This window comes from Dendropsophus ebraccatus, chromosome 9 (assembly GCF_027789765.1).
Source record: "Dendropsophus ebraccatus isolate aDenEbr1 chromosome 9, aDenEbr1.pat, whole genome shotgun sequence".
Lineage (NCBI taxonomy): Eukaryota > Metazoa > Chordata > Amphibia > Anura > Hylidae > Dendropsophus > Dendropsophus ebraccatus.
The window spans coordinates 53,782,796-53,803,315 of record NC_091462.1 but is presented as its reverse complement, the minus strand read 5'-3'; the positions used below and the strand labels follow the sequence as shown (position 1 = coordinate 53,803,315).

Sequence of the window (20,520 nt, the reverse complement as noted above, 5' to 3'; positions counted from 1 at the left end):
GGCTTATAGCTAAGCCAAGGATGTAGTCGTGACGCCAGTGCTAACTCGGCACACAGGTGAGATGGTATACCTGCTTTTAGTGTGTGTAGCTGGCTATATTTATCCCCAATAGTCGGTGACCTGACGGGCTCTTGGGCTCTTATCACTGTTGTCCAGAGAAAGGGGAAAATGACCCAAGGACCGTGTATCCTGTGTGTATATGTGCTGGTGCAATTATCGCTGAGTCCCAGTAGAATAAATAAGGTGATGTTTACTGAAAAGTCTCTGACGATACAGGATAGCAGTGTAACAAGTGACTTTTGAGACACAGACTTCACTGAGTCTGTGCTGAGAGATGCTGAAGTAGAATAGAAGAGTTCTGGTTCAGTTGAGTGCTGAGAAGAATAGAGGGGTTCAAATGAGTGGAAAGGAGTTTGTCAGAGAGCCCATCCCAGTTTAGTAATGTGCTCTGCCAGAACTTGTAAAGAAATACTTAAAGAGGACCTGTCATTCCCCCCCCCCCCCGTGCCGGGGTGACAGGCTCCCGACCCCAGCTAGATCTCCTTATACAGACCTCATCTGGCCAAATCCCGCTCCCGGGACTGAGATATCCCAGTTAGAAGCCGGCGCGCGTGCTGTGGGGAGAGGTGCGGTGTCCATAGAGAATGAATGGAGCCGGACTCATCTCTGCAGTGCACGCACTGCTTCATTCATTCTCTATGGACGCTGGACCTCTCCCAACAGCACGTGCGCCGGCCTCTGACCGGGATATCTCCGTCCCAGGAGCGGGACTCGGCCAGATGAGGTCTGTATAAGGGGATCTAGCTGGGGGTCGGGAGCCTGTCACCCCGGCACGGGGGGTGACAGGTCTCCTTTAAAAGATACTTGAGAAGGAGAGAATACTTGTGCCCGTGTTTCGACCTAAATGTCGCTATAACCACCTTCTGCCCTGCAGTGTCGGGTTACCCGTCCTACGAGGGTGACACAAGCCCCAGTCTTGGTTACCTGAGTGTAGCTAAGTGTCTGAGCGTGTCCTGGTTTCACCTGGGCTGCGAGATAGAGTACGTAGGCCTTGTATACGGCTGCTTTGCTCTATCTGGGTCAATTCCTTTGTCTAGGATACCGCCCAGATCTTTTAAAGGGGTACTCCGGGCAAAATGTATTTTTAAATATGTTATTACATAAAGAAAGTTATACAAATCTCTAATATACACTAATTATGGGAAATGCACATATAGTGCTATTTCCCTCAATTCAGTAGTTTAGGCAGGCTGTACTATCTAATAAAAAATGTGACGTCACGTCTGAAGTGTAGCCTCCGAAAGGGGACGCATATAGATGTATAGAAAGGGAATAGACGTCTATCCTCCCTCCCTGTGCTGGTCCCCCCTTCCTCTGTCCCACCCTCCGCCCAGTCCCGGCAGGGTGAGTGTTCCTGCACTGCCCCTGATGTAAGCCTGCGGCCCGGTCTTGTGCACGAGCGCTCACCCCCCGCCCCGGCAGAGTGAGCGCTCATGCACCTGCTCCAAAGCTGCCCCCTTCATCAGAGCCCGGCCCCATGCAGAGCACTCACGTGAGCGCTCATGAATCTTCTTTACATACCGCTCTTGAAGTAAGCCGGCTGCTCCATCCTATGCACGAGCGCTCACCCGCCGCCTGGTCCCGGCGGGGTGAGTGCTCGTGCATCTTCTCCTAAGCAGCTGCACCTTCTGTGAAGCAGCTTGCTTCATCGTGCACGGGACCGGGCAGCGGTGGTTCAGATGAAGCAAGCTGATTAGCAGAAGGTTTTAGAAGGGGATAGATGGACGTGAGCGTCAGATAAGGAGCGCTCACCCCACTTTAGGAAGTGTAATAGGACCGGGCAGGGGGGTGGGACAGAGGGAGGGGAACGTCTATTCCCTTTCTATACTTCTACATGCGCTCCCTTCCGGAAGCTACACTTGAGACGTGACGTCACTTTTTTTTTTGAGGAAGTAAAGCCTGCCTTATCTGCTGAATTGAGGGAAATAGCTCTATATGTGCATTCCCCATAATTAGTGTATATTAGAGATTTGTATAACTTTCTTTATGTAATAACATATTTAAAAATACATTTTGCCCGGAGTACCCCTTTAAGAGAGTTTCTCGGCATGGGCTAGGGTGTTTTCTGACTTGTTCTCTTTAGCTGTTTAGCACTGCATCTTGTCTATAGTGATTGAAGCTTGGAAGTGAAAAGACTCTTTATTCTCCATACGTGTGTCCACTACCACAGCTGGTCTGTCCTGGGCAGGGAACCTGGCAGAGCCAGGCCCTGGCTATGTTCAGCAGGGATGCCTGGTCTGTGTGTGTCCTACTTCTCAGAGAATCAGAGGGAAACTAACTAAAATGGCGCTACACTTCCTCTCCCCATGTGACGACTTCCTACAGGGTGTGTGTAAAAGTCCCTGTGATTGGTGGATAAGAAAGTGGGTGAAGAGTAGAGGATAGAGATAGGTAGAAGAAAAAAGCATCTCTCATTGTTGCACAGAATCGCATAATAAGACAGTAACCCTATAGTGACTACAGCTGTGCAACATATACAAGACTTAACATAGTGACATCTAGTGGCAAAACTCATACATAACTTCATTACCACTTTGCTCTAGAATACAAGGCTTTTGCGACAGGTGTTCAGACTAGAAATGCCCGTGGTGGGACACCACATATCCATATATTCTGAGACTCCCTAGGGCTGCATCTAACTCATCCACCAGTATTCAAATGCCAAGTGATTGCATTCGCACATTTTCCAGTCATACTCATCTCTAGTCGCTGCCTCTAAACAGGGAGAAACTGCTTCCAGCAGCATATTTGATAGAAAAATTAAGTCTGTATTTGCAAAGTATAATTGGTTTTGCAAAAACTAAGGGCTATTTTTGCAAATGCTATATATATATATTTTTTTTTTTTTTCAAAATAAATGAAGTCATGTTGTACTAAGGATAAAAGCCCAGACTCAAAGGGAACATTATAGAGTCTACATCTGGGAAACTCTCAAGTTACGGAATGTACAAGACCAATGTGTCCTCTGCATCATATGATTTTTCCCACGCACTTTCACTTCTCATTAATAGAAACGTAGTTTTCTTTCTTGTAATTAGAAATCATGTGAACTTGTAATGAGCTCATGATTCTCTGGGGTGTCTAGGAAATAACATCTCCAAAATACCGAGTAAAATCAGTAGTCGGTTACCATAAAAGTTGGATAAGCTATTACCAGCTAAGCCATTGTGTAAAAACATCATATTTGTCACAGATGTTGCAGCTTATATAGTTCAGTGTGGCTGTGAATCTGAGGGCAACAATGATAATACAGGTTGTAGCGTATGTGCATTAATTATTCTTGTAAATTGTCAATATATATAAACTGTATTTTTTTTTTCTAATCTTTCTGTTTGGTTTTACATTTTTTTATATTGAAAGTGAAATAAGTGTAAACATGCAAAAAATACAGGTGATGCTGCTCAGAAATATACAAATATTACATTATTACCTCAGTAACCACTGCCACAGGGGTACTGGGAAGAGCCGGGTACCATCATACTCAGCAGGGGCAGACCTAGACTGCAGAGGGCCCCTGTGCAAAAAATGTGCTTGGGCCCCCAATAACCTAATTGTACTGCTACTATCTGCTTTAAAGGCGCATACACACAGATGAATGATATGTTCACCCGGGTATCTGGGACTGTGGGCAGGGAGCAGGTATATAGGTAAGGGAGATGTATTTATTGGGCAGGCAGGGAGCAGGTATATAGGTGAGGGGGAGGTATATGGCAGGGAACAGGTATATAAGTTAGGGGGAGGTATATGGCAGGCAGGGAGCAGGTATATAGGTTAGGGGGAGGTATATGGCAGGCAGGGAGCACTTATATAGGTAAGGGGGAGGTATATAGGTGAGGGGGATGTATTTGGCAGGCAGGGAGCAGAAATATAGGTGAGGGGGATGTATTGGGCAGGCAGGGAGCAGGTATATAGGTGAGGAGATGTATTGGGCAGGCAGGGAGCAGGTATATAGGTTAGGGGGAGGTATATGGCAGACAGGGAGAGCAGGTATATAGGTAAGGGGGAGGTATATGGCAGGCAGGGAGCAGGTATATAGGTGAGGGGGAGGTATATGGCAGGCAGGGAGCAGGTATATAGGTAAGGGGGATGTATTGGGCAGGCAGGGAGCAGGTATATAGGTGAGGGGAAGGTATATGGCAGGCAGGGAGCAGGTATGTAGGTTGGGGGAAGTTTATGGCAGGTAGGGAGCAGGTATATAGGTTAGGGAGAGGTATATGACAGGGAGCAAGTACATAGGTAGGGGGAGGTATATGGAAGGCAGGGAGCAGGTATACAGGTTAGGGGGAGGTATATGGCAGGCAGGGAGCTGCACTGTATCTGCAGACATCCCCGTCCTCCCTTACCCTCCTGTCCCGACATCTGCTTAAAAACCCAGGAAGCAGGAGGTCTGTCAGAGCGGAGGGGAGAGAACAGAGGGAGGAGGGGGGATTTCTTAAGGAGGAACATCATTTAAAGGGGTTATCCAGTGCTCCAAAAACATGGCCACTTTCTTTCAGTGTGGCAACACCACTCTTGTCTCCAGTTCAGGTGCAGTTTGCAATTAAGCTCTATTCACTTCAATAGAACTGAGCAGCAAAACCCCACCCAAGCTGGAGACAAGAGTGGGGCTGTCTCTGGAGGAAAGTGGCCATATTTTGTAGCACTGGATAACTCCTTTAAGGTGGATGAGGCACTGGGAATTATCAGGCCTGGTTCCATGGTGAGCCCCCCTCCTCTCCCCTTCAGCTCAGCCATAGGAGCCTGAGGGGCCCCCAGCTGCCCAGGGCCCCTGTGCAGTGTAACCGGCTGCACAAGCGATAGGTCCGCCACTGATACTCAGAGCATCCCAAAATAGCGCTCCTGGTCTGGAGTCATAGCAGGCTACAAATATTAGTTTAGGAAGGGCACAACATTGCCCTTGCCACCTAGTTGTTACTTGGCTGATACATTTTTGTTTTTTTACCTGTCTGGTTATGGGAAAAAAGGGGCGAGGGAAAGCTCATGTGTTTTTATTAACACAGTCTAACACTGACCCCTCCTCACTTTTGCTTCTATGGCCTGGCATCTTCCTCTGCACTGCAGCCTCTCCTGATTGCTAGATGTAATAATCACTAGTGGCTGCAGTGGAGTCTTTTCTTTATGCCCCTGTTCTCTGTTTATAGTCTGTTCCGTCAGATAAATTTCTCCATGTAAATGCAAATATGCAAAAAAAGAGTCCGTGGAGTCTCGGTTGCGAGTCTCAAAACACGGGATAGAAAGATATCTCTAGCCTGTTGCCACGGGGTGCCTCCATGATGGGGTGAGCACCACACCACCCTGATAGATAGCCCCTTAAGTCCCACTCGGTTGCGAGTATTGGAACATAAATATGGAAACAACAGGGTGGCCCCTTTTTGTCAACGTCTAACTCAAGGTGCGAGTATTGCGATCATGACAAGGGCTTGCCAAGGCAGGCCTCCATCCACAGACAGCCGTTTTAGGGTATTTGCCCCTCGTCAGTGTGGAGCAGGATTCTGGCTGGTTGGGGCAATGACAAATCAACCAACAAAATACAGTAATCACTGAACTCAAGGAGATCAGTGAAAAAATTCCAATTAAGTACTCAATCAAGAGTCTCCACTGATGCCCCCAAAAATTTAAATATGCAAAAAAAGAGTCTGTGGAGCCTTGGTTGCGAGTCTCAAAACACGGGATAGCCAGATATCCCTAGCCTGTTGCCAGGGGGTGCCTCCATGATGGGGAGAGCACCACACCACCCTGATAGATAGCCCCTTAAGTCCCACTCGGTTGGGAGACTTTTTTTTTGCATATTTAAATTTTTGGGGGCATCAGTGGAGACTCTTGATTGAGTACTTTATTGGATTTTTTTCACTGATATCCTTGAGTTCATTGATTACTGTATTTTGTTGGTCCATGTAAATGCACCCTTAGGACCAGCCAGGAGAGGGGACAGGTAAGTGCTAAGTCCCGGCTGAGGAGCAGAACACCAATTTTTTGACCCCTCTACAGTGATCTCTATAGATGTGTCCTTTATATAGGCACCCCTCTTTAGGCAGTTCCCCTGGTAGTTAGGGGGAGAATGTCCTGGAAACATAAAGTAGACAGTCTATAAATGTGCCAGATTTATAAAAGTGACTCAGGATGTTCCCGGGTGCTGGGAAAAGCTGGATCCAGTAATGGGGAACTTACACCACTTCACTTTGTAACTACTTGCTCATCCCTAGCCAGGGACACTTTTGGAATGTCCTATATACTTGTCTAGTAACACCCTATGGACTGTTGTTGATGAGGCAGGTTAATCCTGTTTATACAAGCTAAAATATGTTGTCACATGAGCAGAGGCATTTCCTCATGTGAGAAGGAAGCTATTTATCTAGAACTCCTACAGTATCACTTACTCTTAAGAAATCCAGCAGCATGACTTCCCTTGTGTGCTCGGCAGTGGTATGTACTCAGCATTGGCCAGAAATTGTGTCCTGTAACCTTGTATCCGTGTGACAATGACTGTCAGTGTAACCTCACAGTACAGGTACAGCCCCTGCTACTGGATGACCTCTTCATTACCAGGGTGGTAGTAGTGGACCCTGCTTACTGACTTCTGCTATCAACTGACTCAATGGCTTCTGTCATTTGTTTTTGGATCTTTTTTACATGGTTGCTTCTCTCATGTTATTGATATAAGGTTTTATTCCGCTCAAAAATGAAGGTGAAATTAATGTATCCTATTGATTTTGGGGCAGATTTTTTTTTTTTATGGCGGAAACCCCCCCCATGGCTTGCACTTTTTTTCCGGCTCACAAAAATGGAAGTCGAATATCCATTAAGTTCTGTAAGTCTATGGTGGCTGACGGAAAGGGAAGGGTCTCCATTTGCATCTATTCAGGATTTTTGTCATTTGTCGTTTTTTAAAGATCCAGTCATTTGCCTGAATGGATCAATTCAAAATGGGTCACAATCCTCTAGGTTCACACTTCCTCTTCAAGTCCATCCAAGAACGCAGACTGGATGCCCAATTGACTTCAATGATGTTGGGTTTCCTTCAACTCAACTGCAAAATAAACGGGGAGCATCAGATTGGGCTGATTGGTTCCCTTTAAATAGGTAGAATGGAAAGATCTGGCTGTCATCCAGTGACTGTAGCTGCACTATGACAGAGGAAATTCCAGCGAGATATTGTATGTAGAATGTATTACTCATTCCTGTTACACAGCTGACTAACCTAGAAGAAATGATCCAGGAGTAGAAAAACATGGCCGCTTGCTTCCAAAAACAGCGCCACTCTTGTCCTTAGAACGTGTGGGGTATTACACCTCAGCTCCATTTTCTTTAGACGCAATACAGAATAAGAGTGGCGCTGTTTCTGATAGAAAACAGATATCTCTGCATAATAAATAATAAAGGTGGGTTCACATGTACCGTATGGCAGCGGCTTTGACGCTTTGAGTTCCACAGCTGAATCCGCTGACTCCCGGTACTGTCAGTTTCTATGGGTTTACACACTCGCAGTGGATTTTTCATTTCGCTGCAAGTATGTAAAGTCCCGCCCCCTTAACCCAACAGTGCCTGTTTTATACTTTACCTGTCCGCACTCTGGCCAGCTTCTCCAGCTTCCCGACGACCCGCTCAGCCAATCAGTACGCTGTCCCGCCGTAGCCACTGATTGACTGGGCAAGACGTCAGGGACAGGGACGTGAGCGCAGATGAGTAAAGTATTAAACAGGCCGCAGTAGGTTAAGGGGGCGGGACTTTACATAATCGTAGCGGAATGAAAATGCACTGCAACTATGTATACCCATAGAAAATTACACTACAGAGCCCCGGTGCTTCAAAGAAATTCCCTGCTGCCAGCATGATATTGAGACATCATGCCAGGTGGGGAATGAATTCATTATGTTCTTTCCCCGTCCGTAAGGTCCGCAAATTTGTGGACGTCTGAAGTAGCCACTAGACAAAGATGGGAGAAGAGCTGGGTTGAGCGCTTCACTCTCCAGATCTCTAATCTACCCCTTGCTGCAGCAGACAGTCTCCATTGACTTATAAAGGAGCTTGTTACCAGTAGCCTGCTAGTTAGGGAGTGAAGCACTTACTGCTGCACTTCTCCTAGCTCTATCCAGTCATCAGTGAGGGTTTAAAGGGGTAGTGCACCAAAAATGTTTTTCTTTCAAATCAACTGCTGCCATGAAGTGCCAGAGATTTGTAATTTACTTCTATTAAAAAATCTTAAACCTTCCAGTACTTATCAGCTGCTGTGTGTCCAGCAGGAAGTGGTATTTTCTTTCCTATCTGACACAGTGCTCTCTGTTGCCTCCTCTGTCCATGTCAGGAACTGTCCAGAAAAGGAGCAAATCCCCATAGAAAACCTCTCCTGCTCTCCAGACTGGAAATAATACCACTTCCTGCTGCAGCAGCTGATAAGTACTGGAAGGCTTGAGATTTTTTAATAGAAGTAAATTACAAATCTCTGGCACTTCATGGCAGCAGTTGATTTGAAAGAAATTTTTTTTGGGTGCACTACCCCTTTAAGCACTTGGCCCCCTGATCAAAACTTTTCACATGCCTCTTAGCAAAAGGTCCAGCACTCCGTCATTCTCTATGGGTGTTGGACTCATCTCTCAGCGCGCGCGCCGGGCTGCAGCGGCTGAGATCTCCGTGACCCGACCGGATCCAGAAGCGGGACCCGGCGGGATTAGGTGAGTATAGGGGGCTGTAACGGGGTCGGGAGCCTGTCACCTCGGCACGGGGGTGACAGATTCCCTTTTAGTGACAGTGCCATTTTGAGCTCCATGTCATCCAGTACTATGGAGGGGCTGTCAGCCTGGTGGGTGAGATCTGTGTGGGCCCTGTGCTCTTTCATCCACTCTGAGAACATGACACAGCACTAGACAACAGCTCACACTACTCACTATATCAGCGGCCAGACAGATAGGGCCTGCGCTGCGCCTTATTGTCCCTAGATGTCGCTGCGCTACTATCGGGAGGAGGTCCTCCGGTCACCGCTCCCTCTGCTACAGGAAGAGACGGCGGCTGGAGAGCTGGAGAGAACGGATGACGGTACCCGCAGTACTATGGTGAGCCCCGACCCCTGCGCCGCTAGTCTGACACCTGTGTGTAGGGGGAGCGCCCGGGAGGGGTGGGCGTCCGAGACTGCACGGCCCGTCCTGTATTGTGCCGCTTATTTGTAGTCATTACTGAGGTAAAATATAGTCGCACATGGAAATAATAAAATATAGTCCACGCGGAAAGTCTGCTGTCGCCCGCGAGTGTTTACAGACAGGAAACGTCTTCCTTGCGTGTCCCCCGCCTGCAGGAGCGCCATTTCTTCGCGGCTTATACTTTGTCGCACTGGGGGAAGTTCGAGTAACTGCGCGGCCAGTAATACAAAGCGGATGCAAGTAATTACAGAAAAGAAACTAAAGTACAAGTCTGTGTGTGGGAGGGAAAGGGTTACATACAGAACAGGATATGTCTGAGAACTGCCTGTCCTGCCCTCCCCTGCATTTAAAGGGACAGGAAGTGATGACTTCTTTTATTGTGAGGGTAAGGGGATTTTTTTTAATTAGATTTTTCACGGTAAAAAAAAAAAACAGAAAGTACTGTGACACATTGGCAGATCCCTGAGGGCCACATAGACTGCAGGACAGCCTGCATGATACAAGCTCCTTACTGGTATACTGCAGCTGTATGTTGTTCCACATTAAGGGTATATTCACACGGGCCTGTCCTTGCTGCACGGGTCCGGCATCCTGCTCTCCCGTCCGGCCAATCAGTGGCTGCGGCTGGGCAACACACTAATTGGCCGGACGGGAGAGCAGGACGCCGGACCCGTGCAGCAAGGACAGGTAATGTATGCTGCTTACAGCGGGGGAGCCGGGCGGGAGCAGAAGGGGTTAAGGGCGGCAGAATTACATACTCGCTGCGGTCGTTTAGACCGCAGCAAGTATGTAGTGTATGGGAACTGATAGGACCTTCCGGGCTCGCAGCGAGAATCTCGCTGCGAGCCTGCCCGTGTGAATATACCCTAGTACTTAGTTCTGGATGACAGCTATCCTGTTCTTAAAGGGGTAGTTCACCAATTTATTTTTCCCTTTCAAATCAACTTATAGCATCTTGTTTAAAAACCCATAGCGCTTTCATTTTTTCAAGTCAGTACAATTACAACAATACCTAATTTTTTTTATTCTACTATAAAAAAAGGCAACATTTAAAAAAAAAAAAGTGTTTTAAATTCTCTTCTGACTTTGATTCTGCTGTGAGAACATAGCCCCTGGTCACTTAACCCATCGATATCCCGCCACAGCCACTGACCTGTCTAAGCGGGACGTCAGGGAGCCGGAGAAGAAGGCAGGAGCGCAGACAGGTTATGGATTAGCCCGGCAGTGGTTAACATAAGAATGGATTGCAGCAGAGTGTAATGCGGAACTCGCAGCATGAAATTCGTTGCGATACTGTACTTGTGAAGGCTTCCTTATAATGCCTTTATTTTTGGTCTATGGGGCTATTTGAGGGCTCATCTTTTGCACCATGATTCCTAGTTTTTGTTGGTATTATATTTCCATGTATACGACTTTTTGATCACTTTTTATAATTTTTTTCTTGGATTTGATGTGACCAAAAAGCAGCAATTTTGCAGTTTGGAGGGTTTTACCACTTACTGTGTCACATCAGGAATGCGATAATTTAATAGTTGGAGCGATTCTGCATGAGGCGATACCAAAATATGTTTATTTTTTGTTTCCATTTTTATATTTGAAGATCAGGAAAGGGGATGGTTTAAACTTTTATTATGGGATAAATTTATTTATATTTTAACCTCTTAAGAACCGCTGATACTTCTTTTGGCGGCAGCCAATCAGTCGTTCCCTGTGCTATATCCAGTGGGTGTCGGCAGTATGTGACAGATGACACCTGTCTGCAATTACCGTGAGCGAACTTCAGTCTGATCCCTGGAATTTAACCCTATGATCAGTATTGACTGCAGCATGCACAATGTAACCTGACAGTTGCTGGACCTGTCAGGGGACCAATTGTCACCCCTGCGGCAAAGAATGAGGGTTCTGATCGGTTGGGATCGAGCAACTGCGGGGGATCAGGACAGGGAAGTATATATCACTGACATGTCCCCGGCAGGATAGCAAAATATCATCTATTTATATCAGAGTAACTAAAAATTCAAATTATTCAAATAAAAAAGTAAAAAAATAAATCAGTTTTATCTGTTTTTAGTAGTAGTAAAATAAAACAAAACCAATATAAATTTAGTATCACAGTAATCATACTGACCCGCAGAATAAAGTAAACAAAATAAAATAAAGGAAAAAATAAATCCCCAGAAATCCTCCAAAAATGGCAGAATAATTTTTTTCTATTTTAACCAGTATTTTTTTTTTTTACAATACATTATATGATAAAATTAAAGGTTATTATATAATTAAACTGCCCCCCCCACACAAAACCATATATCCAAAAACTCATAACTCTGTTGATAAGTAAATAAAAAGTTATTGCGAGAAGGAAAGGACAATAATAATGGAAAAGAAAATGGTCCAGACTGGACGGGTACTCCGGGGGCTGACCAAAAACATACATTGCTTCACGATTCACTGTGTATAGCCAATCGGGCACAGTGATTGTGTCGGGCAGCCTTCCCCCCCATACTGCGTATACAGTACATGGGGGTAACAGGACCCTGCTCTGTATAGTGCTGCTGCAGTGCTAGAACAGAGAAGGATGCAGTTCCTGACACAGACATTGGTGACAGCGCTTAGCTGAGGACTTCTCCCCAATTGCTTTACCAATCACCCATCTGTTGTTTGAAGGCCCCCAAATGATAAACCAGGGACTGCAGTGTCCTACAAGCTCCAGGTGTGATGCATCACATGATGATCTGTGAGGCTCATTCTCGGTCCCCATACGTTTTATACTGATGTCGGCCATCAGTATAAAATGTATGGGAGTCTTCTTATTCTCCACGGGTGGTGATGACTTCCATTTGTAAAGCAACCAATGCAACCTATTAGGTACTAAATGGGGCTAGTTATGCACATATGGGGTTGTCTTCTGCAGTACCTCCAGGGCCTGGTATAAGAGACCCATTTATTGTCTCAAAGCATGGGCCTGTTTCGAGTCTTTTGGGCCAGTCCAGTCCTAAAGAAGGGCTGCAGGCCATGTTGTATTACCGTACAAACGTTTATCATTGGTTTTATAATGCAGGTTGGATTGGTGGTCATAGTTTGTCATGTCCCATTTTTTCTACCCATTATTATTATTATCTTCATCATCATCATCATCGATTTTATATATTTTGTACATACTTGTTCCTACAAAAAGTGAGAACAGGAAAGGAGGACATTCCATTTTTATGTTTTCTTTTCAATAAAGTTTTATTTTGTAACAGGGACAGTCAAAGGATCCGTAGTTACAGAGGAGAGTATCTTGTTGTGGTTGCAGTAGTCACAGCCCTAGCTGCTCCTAGTCTGCTGTATCAGGTCTAGTTGTGGCAAAATCAGTGTTGCAGCTCGCTTACTATACACATTGCTCAATGAGGGTGCGTTCAAATTGAGGAATCCTTACAGAGAAGTTCCCGCAGAGGTCCCCGAGCGCATCTCAGCCCGTGCCATAGACTGGCGGATTCCGCCGTCAGCCCGAAGAATTGACTTCTCGGTTATTTCATACTCCTGATATATTCCTCTGGCACAAATAAAAAAAGAACAGAGCCTTATAACAGGGGAAATAAAAGTGGTAAAAATACACATAAGTTATTATCACTTACATTCTGAAGCAACTTTCCGAGCTCTCCTTTACTAAGCTAACCCAGAGAGGCAGAGCTGTCAGGAATAGGGAGAGAGCAGAAGCTTGAACCAGTGGTAGGAGGTGAGTCTCCCCTATAAATTCTGCCATATGGTTTGGCGGTCACCAATGTACGTTCATATTAAAAGCAATCGCTGTAACTGATACTATCGCCTACGATGGCACATTTCTCTCTGCGCGCTGCAGGAAAATCCCCTAAAAATCCAAAATAAGAAGTACCGTAGTTTCTATTGACCATCATACTTATTACTACCTGTTTTGCGTGCTATATAACCTTCACTCTTATTCACATATTTCATTTTAAATCCGGGCTTTCCAAATACCGATAACGGGATTAATGATATTCTATCTATAATCCTTTCCACTTTTCTTGCGGAGGTAGAAGAGAAGCCTTCTACAGCTATTCACCAATCTGGATTTAAACAAAGCTTTTCCTATTGGACTTACTGCTAGCATATCTTCTGTAAAGCATTGTGCATGACACTCTGGGACACGGATACATCTTTCCCATTTGTGGCGGTTTTAGAGCTTTGAAGAAATGTCTTCTTGATTTACTCCCCCTGACGGTTTTGGTCTGTGGTGGGTAAGTAATATAACAAGTGTTTTATATATCCAAATGAATCAGAAGTTGCTGCTGATAATGGCTACTGTACTGTCAGAATTATTCAACCCCTTAATGACAATAGTATTTAGTTTTTAGTCAAGCCCCTATTTCTGATATGACGTGATGCCTTGCCAGACACCAACTTCTTAGCCCATTCCTCATGGACAATGGCTAATATTCTAGGGTTTGTATCCTACAAATCCCTTCTGCATATTACACTGAAGATAATTATTGTATTGCCCCCTAAAAGGTATACAAATCACCAATATACACTTATTACAGGAAATGCACATAAAGTGTTTTTTTCCCGTGCACTTACTACTGCATCACGGCTTACATTCCTGGATAAAATGGTGATGTCACAACCCGACTCCCAGAGCTGTGCGGGCTGTGGCTGCTGGAGAGGAAGATGGCAGGGGGACACTGAAGGACACAGGGCACTGGAGGGACACTGAGCTTCCCTCTGCTATCATGCTCTCCAGCAGCCACAGTCCGCACAGCTCTGGGAGTCGGGTCGTGACATCACCATTTTATCCAGATAGTGAAGCCTTGATGCAGTAGTAAGTGCAGGGAAAAAAGCACTTAATGTGCATTGCCCATAATAAGTGAATATTGGTGATTTGTATAACTTTTGGGGGGAAATACAATACTTTAATAAAGATTTTCGCCGGACTTCTCCTTTAAGTCAGTCGACTGCGAAGGCCACTCAAAAAACTTCCAGGTCTTCTTCTCAAACTAACTCTTACCCTGTTGGAGGGTCCATTCATGCCTGAGTTTCAGTCTCTCCAAGGAAGGCAAGAATTTTTTTCTGAGGATTTCCCAATACTTAAATGAATCCATCTTTCCCTCCACATGCTGAAGGTTTCCAGTGCTAGAGGAAGCACAGCAGCCCCAGAGTATCACTGAGCTACCTCCATGCTTTACTATAGGCATGGTGTTCCTCAAGGGGAAACTTATCCCCTTTGGTGCCATAACAACAGATAAAAAGATATAGCTGTAAGAAGAAGCAGCAGCCTGATCCACTCTCTGGCTGCCTGCTCTGTCTGTCTAGGTAGTTTCATAGACTTCCATTGATGGACTCAATGGTAATGGAGAGTGACTGGCACAGTTGCTGTTTCCCCCCAGCTATATCTATTAATCACAGCAGGTTTTAGCAGTGAGACCCACTGTGATCAATAATGTTTGACATGTCTGATGACACCTGAAAGGTTATTCTTCTTGACAGATACTCTAAGGGAAAGCTAACGTAAAATGTAAGAGCTGCTTTGCATTTCAGTGTATGCTTCAAGAATATTAAAACTCCTGTGGCTTTTTGATATGGTTTTGATAATATTGGAGCCAAATTTTATTGTGCCTTTTGGGCAGTATTGGTGTTTGTCTCAGAGTATGAAGACCCCCAGCATTTGGTTTGTACATTACTGTGCAAGTAGAAACCTCAGTGCTTGCTGCCATGAGATCTTGCTGCAGGTTTTCTTGCAGTGACTTGAAGATTCCAGACGAAACATAGTGACCAGCTATCAACGAGATATTCTTAAGTGGTTGGGTGAAGATTTTCTATTAGGCCTGACGCCTATCTCCACCAACAGCATCTTTCAGTGGTCAGGCAGGGGAGCCCCATACAGTCCCATGGATTGTTACAATGATTCAACCGTGTTATTTCTCCCCCCCCCCCCCCCCCCAACTCTGTCCTAGCTCACGCTCTCCCCCCCCCCCCCCTCGGTCAGCCCCCAGCTCAGGCTCTCCTCCTTAGCTTTCTTCCCAGCTCTGCCCTTGGCTCCCCATCCCCCCACCGGCTCACTTACCAACCGGGGAGAGAACCCGGAGTGGGCATCGGGGACATACCGCAGAGCGTGCAGCAGGGACGTACGGCGGATTCTGCGAATAAGGCATGCGGCAGGGGCATATGATGGAGTGTGCAGTGGGTGCGTGCCTTACTATGGGGGGGGTGCCTTATTTTGGGTGGGGGGCAGTTTTTTTTCCGGGGGGGCGTCTTACTTTAGCCTAGCTGGTAGCTGGGGGGGGGGGGGTCATATTTTTGGAGTGTGTCCTATTTTCTGGGAAAACACAGTATATTTGTACTATATAAGCTTAAAGTGTCACTGTTGTTTAAATTTGTTTTGCAGAAATCAATAGTCCAGACGATTTTAAGAAACTTTGCATTTTTATCACAGAAAAGCAGTTTGAAGCTCTCCCCCCTGTCTTCATGGTTCTCTTATGGAGAGGGGAGGAGTGGAGGGAGATGAGGCACCAAGACAGGACAACAAAGAGTTAATTTACAGCTACATCACCGGGCTATATCCTCTGAACTCAGCACTGACCACTCTGACCTCTGAATACCACTTTCACTCAGGTCCCGCTGTGTAACCCCCTCCCCTCTCCATAGAACAGACAGGGCCTGACTGATGTAAAAGAGTCGAGATTTCCAGGTAATGAGCAGTGAATGAGGGAGAGAAGGGAGGGGGGACCTGGGGAAAAGCTTTTTGAATGTAGGTAATGCCATATTTGCCTAATAAACCCAAATACAAAGTTTCTTAAAATCGCCTGGACTATTGATATGTGCAAAAAATAAAAAAAAACGACAGTGACACTTGATGCAGCAAGGTTTTTATGAGGGGCTTTTCCTGCACGTGTTATATATCACTGGTGAATTGTTCTTATTAGTGACGTGAGGTATACATGAGTGGAAATTTTTGGAGTTTCATTTTCACTCCTCATGACACCCTTTACTGCTACATTAGTCTAACAGCTAGAGTCATGAACAATTTATTTATCACATTTAGTAGCCCTTTAAGGAAATAGTACGGGACAAAGTTACGTTTGTTGTTGAGATTTTATACTAAAACGAAGAGATGTGTTACACATGCAGACCCTGAGGTAAGTAGGAGACTACTGCTGCGAGTGTAAATGCTGTGCAGGAGAATGCAGTACAGGATATGGCTGATGGCAGATTGTATTACACGTCTCACTGGTATTACTGATTCTGCTTAGTGACTAGATGGTTATATCTTATATACTGCCTTTTTGTATAAGCATAAAAATACTATATTACTATCTTAAACTACAGCTATAGAAGACATTTAAAGGGTATTTTCATCAGACATAATAGTAAGGTGTCCCCTGCTTGGGAAACCCATTGTTAGTCACAAAGATTCACTAAAACAATGATGTTTACTGAAGTGAACCAGTGACCTTAGTGGGTGCTGTGTACTTTCCCAATGCATCTGTGCCCACTGCTTCCTCCAGTGAAAACTGATTGCAGGGGGCACTAGCAGCCAGACCCATGGCAATCAGCACATGATCAAGGGTGTTACCTACAAGAAGGGGGGGGGGGGGTTATCCTAGGTAACATATGTAATCAATATAGGATGTATATAGTATTCTCATATATTCTTTAGTTGTGTTAATTTTCTTTGTCTTTAATCGTAGGTGACCAGAGATGACGTCTTTCATAATCAGAAAAAATATCTACTGATCTGTGCCCCAAAGGCAGAAGGGAATATTGTAATGAGTATTCAGTGTCTACCTAATAGGAATCTTTTACGGATTATAGAAGAACTAGAATGTGAAGAGGAAGCGGTGATAAAGTTTGCTTGTCTGGATATCTCAACTAAAAGCAATGTGCGGGAACTGTTATGTGAATTGAATGAAGGAAATTTACATTCAGTAATATTGGAGTTGTTATTCTTGCTGCAAAGGTTTGACCTTATAAAAGAACATTATAAGATTACCAAAGCAGAAGTGGAAAGGCTGTTGAAACCATCCAGGATCATTTCAGATTACAGGTAAATCATTGCATCAAATGTTTCTTGACTTTTAAGTCTCTTTATGTTACTGTTTATTTTCACTCCTGCAACAAAATGAACCAAAAATATACAATATGACCCATATACACTTGAAAAGTACAATTTATTTTTTATTAGCAGTGTCCCCTCTCAACATTATCTTAACAGAAGGGGAACCTGTGGCCCTCCAGCTGTTTTAAAACTGCAATTCCCATTGTTTGGATCTCCAAGCATGCTGGGAATTGTAGTAGCTGGAGGACCTTAGGTTCCCCTTCCTTTGTATAAATGCTAGAATGAAACTTTGCTTTTGTTGGAGTTTGTTATCCATTTACAATAGTTATTACAATAGTTGTACATAGCTTATCAAATAAGTATTCTGCTAAAAGATAGCTTTTTCATATGTTGCTGCCCAGGGTCAGACTAACAATTCATTCCATGCTTGTTACTATCAATTCAGTCTCCTTCCCCTAGTTTTGATCCTGCTTCTTTTTGCTAAAGACACAAAAAAACGGAGGATTTATCACAATGAGTTCATTTACAACTTGACCTTCGGTTAACCCTCTCAGCATTACAAAGAAGCTACAATATTGCAGATAAAGCCTGATGGGGACTTGTTTACATCAGCTGTCTCAGAAGGGAGGAGGGGGAGACATGGTGTAGCTCTCACACAGGTTTTTTGTGTCTTCAGCAGAAAGCAACAGCTCAGAACTGGGGGAAGGAGACTGAATTATAATGCTTATTATAATGCAGGACATGTTGTGCTTTTTACTGGCACTTTCATTCTACTATACAGTGTATTATAGTTATGCCACTTTTACCACTTTTTGTTGCTTTGCATCAGCATACTTTTATGGTCCTAGGTATTTTTCATCTATGGAGCTGTGTGAGGGCTCATTTTTTGCATGTGGAGTTGCAGTTTTTATTAACCCCTTAACCCATTTTGAAGTCCAAGAACATATAGATCATTGTGCAAAAAATGACACCTCAATAGCCCTATAAAAGTGTTATAAGCATCAGAATGGAGCAATTTTAAACACATTTAATTTTTTTAAAAGCCGTCAAATAAAAAAAAAGTTATATAAGTTGCATGTGGTTGTATTCGTGATGACTTGAAGAACATAGAAAACATGCCAGTTTCACCACAAAGTGAACAGCATAAACACCACTCAAATTTCACCACGCAAATATTTTTGTTCCCGTTTTTGCAACATATTTTTTTTTTAGAAAACTTAAGTCCGCCTTTGCAAAGTACAGTTGGTGTTGCAAAAAATAAGGACTATCAAAGGAAGGAGTGAATACCATTTTGGGGGTTTTATTTTATGTTCTTAGGCACTGGGTAATTTTTCCCTGCCAATAAACATGTATATATTCTTGCAGAGAGGCAATAAAAAAGCAGTTTTTCTATTAACCCCCCCCCCCCACTCCGTTAGGTGCTGGCGTGTATACTCATCAAAAGTGATCAGTGTCCGGTGCCACGGCTACGTTCCGGTCCTGCGTCACCGTTAAAATGCCACGCTCACGTCATTCGCTGCTGTGACCCTCATCTGTCTCCTGTGATTGAACGCCGGAAGTTGCGCTTTTCAATGCATTCTCTATTGGAGAGCGTGACTTCCGACGTTCAATCACAGGAGACACCGATCACCTGTGTTGAGTATACGCGGGAGGGGGCCAATAAAACATTTTTGTGAACTGCTTCTTTAATACTGATGGTCTGAAGAACAGATGATAAAATAAATGAATATACTCATGAAATATGGATGCAATATGAGTCAAATTTGGATGCATCTGTACGTAAGTTAGTACTTGTAATCAATTTCCCCCATGCCGGCTGCCCAGTTTTAGAATTCGCCGGACTTCTCCTTTTATAAGCCCCAGCAAATTATGGGCTGTACTTCATCCAACCACCTCTATGCTCTAACATTTCCAGGATGTCTAAACATAAATACATGTTAAAAACTTATAAAGGAAGATATATATTTGTATGGGCAAGATGGTGAGAAATCGCTCAGCTGGGTTGTGTGATCTTTCTCAGTTACACACAGATCATATGTAAAAAGATAATACCGTATAGCAGGTCAGGCGTCCACCTTCTTGCTTGGACTGCTGAAGTGCTGGGCTTATATTATCTTTCTACTTACACTATTAACCGATGGAATAGTTCTAGTGATATCCAGGTACCATGTATCTACATAAATTTGAAAAAAGACAGAATTTGTCTGTTATGTTGCTGCTATGCTGATTATTATGTTGTTATTTTAACTAAAAGAAGTGCATTAAAAGTTGAAGTGTACCTGTCATTAGAAAAAACTTTTGATGTGTCATGCGTTTTGATCAGTCGGGATCTGAGTGTTCAGACTGTGACTGATCAGGAGAGTGAGTCGGAAGAAGTCTGGCAGACAGATGGCAGACAGAATTCTCCTGGTTCGTGCTTCTGATCGGTTGCAATAAAACCAGTGAAAACTTTTGCCAGGTCTCTGAAGCATGTCAAAAGTTTTTTCTAAAAATGGGTACTCTTTTCAAGTTTTATACCAATCCATTGCCTTGGGTCTTTGTCCTGTTTAGACTGGCAATGCTCCAGGGAGCACAGGAATAGTCGTTCAGAGGATGCTTTGATCTTTTAGATAAGTGAACTAACAGCCATGTTTATAAAGTAATCTATATCCTCATACCAATGACCTATTACTTTAACTGCTAATTGTTATGTTATCTGGAACTCCTTACATACTTACAGCAATATTGAGCCGTGCCCTGTAAAGGCGAACCACAAAAACCAACAATAAAAAAACAGTCAACAGAAAAATATGCTATAAGACTAATTAGAGGGGAAATATCAGCAGGTTCGACTATTATAACCTGCTGGTATCTTCCTATTGTGCATGGGGCATCCTCAATGCCGTTCCCATGCAGTTTGTAGTATAATCCTGTGTCTGGTAAGACCATTTGGAGCACTTGGGAGCAAGGCTATCACCCCTGGAGCACTGGTCCACCCCTGCTAGTCTGCCCCTTTTAATGATTATCAGTGGAGCAGGTGGGCCATTGGCGGACCAGAACAGTGCTCCAAAGGGACGTACAGGATATAGGATTATGATACAAACTGCCCCGGAGCGGCACTGAGGATGAAGGTGCCTTCATCCTCAGCTCCCGGGGCACTATAGGGAGATATCAGCAGGTTAGATTTATCTAACCTGCTGATAGTTCCCCTTTAAAGGAAACAATAATAAATGCCTAGGGCACATTTCTACCTCTAAGATGGTGGAATAGCCCAAACGGTAGCAGTACACAAAGTTT

At 44.3% G+C, this 20,520-nt stretch overlaps 1 protein-coding gene and 1 long non-coding RNA gene across 7 annotated transcripts in view; one reads left to right on the top strand and one right to left on the bottom strand.

Annotated features, from left to right (window-relative positions):
• Positions 1–6,413: 6,413 nt before the first annotated feature.
• The window catches only part of CFLAR (CASP8 and FADD like apoptosis regulator), a 35,356-nt gene continuing 21,249 nt past the window's right edge, over positions 6,414–20,520 (top strand). Inside the window, exons 1-2 of one of the 5 annotated variants that reach the window (XM_069983326.1) lie at positions 6,414–6,483; positions 16,877–17,232. In XM_069983326.1, the coding sequence (XP_069839427.1) occupies positions 6,457–6,483; positions 16,877–17,232 (383 nt within the window). In that variant the 5' untranslated portion in view covers positions 6,414–6,456. Of the gene's footprint in view, positions 6,484–8,966; positions 9,108–9,377; positions 9,432–13,202; positions 13,430–16,272; positions 16,325–16,876; positions 17,233–20,520 lie in introns of those variants that run through there. The other 4 variants (XM_069983325.1, XM_069983327.1, XM_069983328.1 and 1 more) reach the window with 4 other exon arrangements.
• LOC138800994 (uncharacterized) lies at positions 12,440–19,719 on the bottom strand. Of its 2 annotated transcripts, none has more exons than XR_011364548.1 (3): positions 19,524–19,719; positions 17,179–17,297; positions 12,440–12,726 (listed from the first exon to the last, which is right to left on the bottom strand). It is a non-coding gene; the product is annotated as an uncharacterized lncRNA (long non-coding RNA). The 2 variants fall into 2 exon arrangements; XR_011364547.1 differs by lacking the exon at positions 19,524–19,719 and adding an exon at positions 19,297–19,514.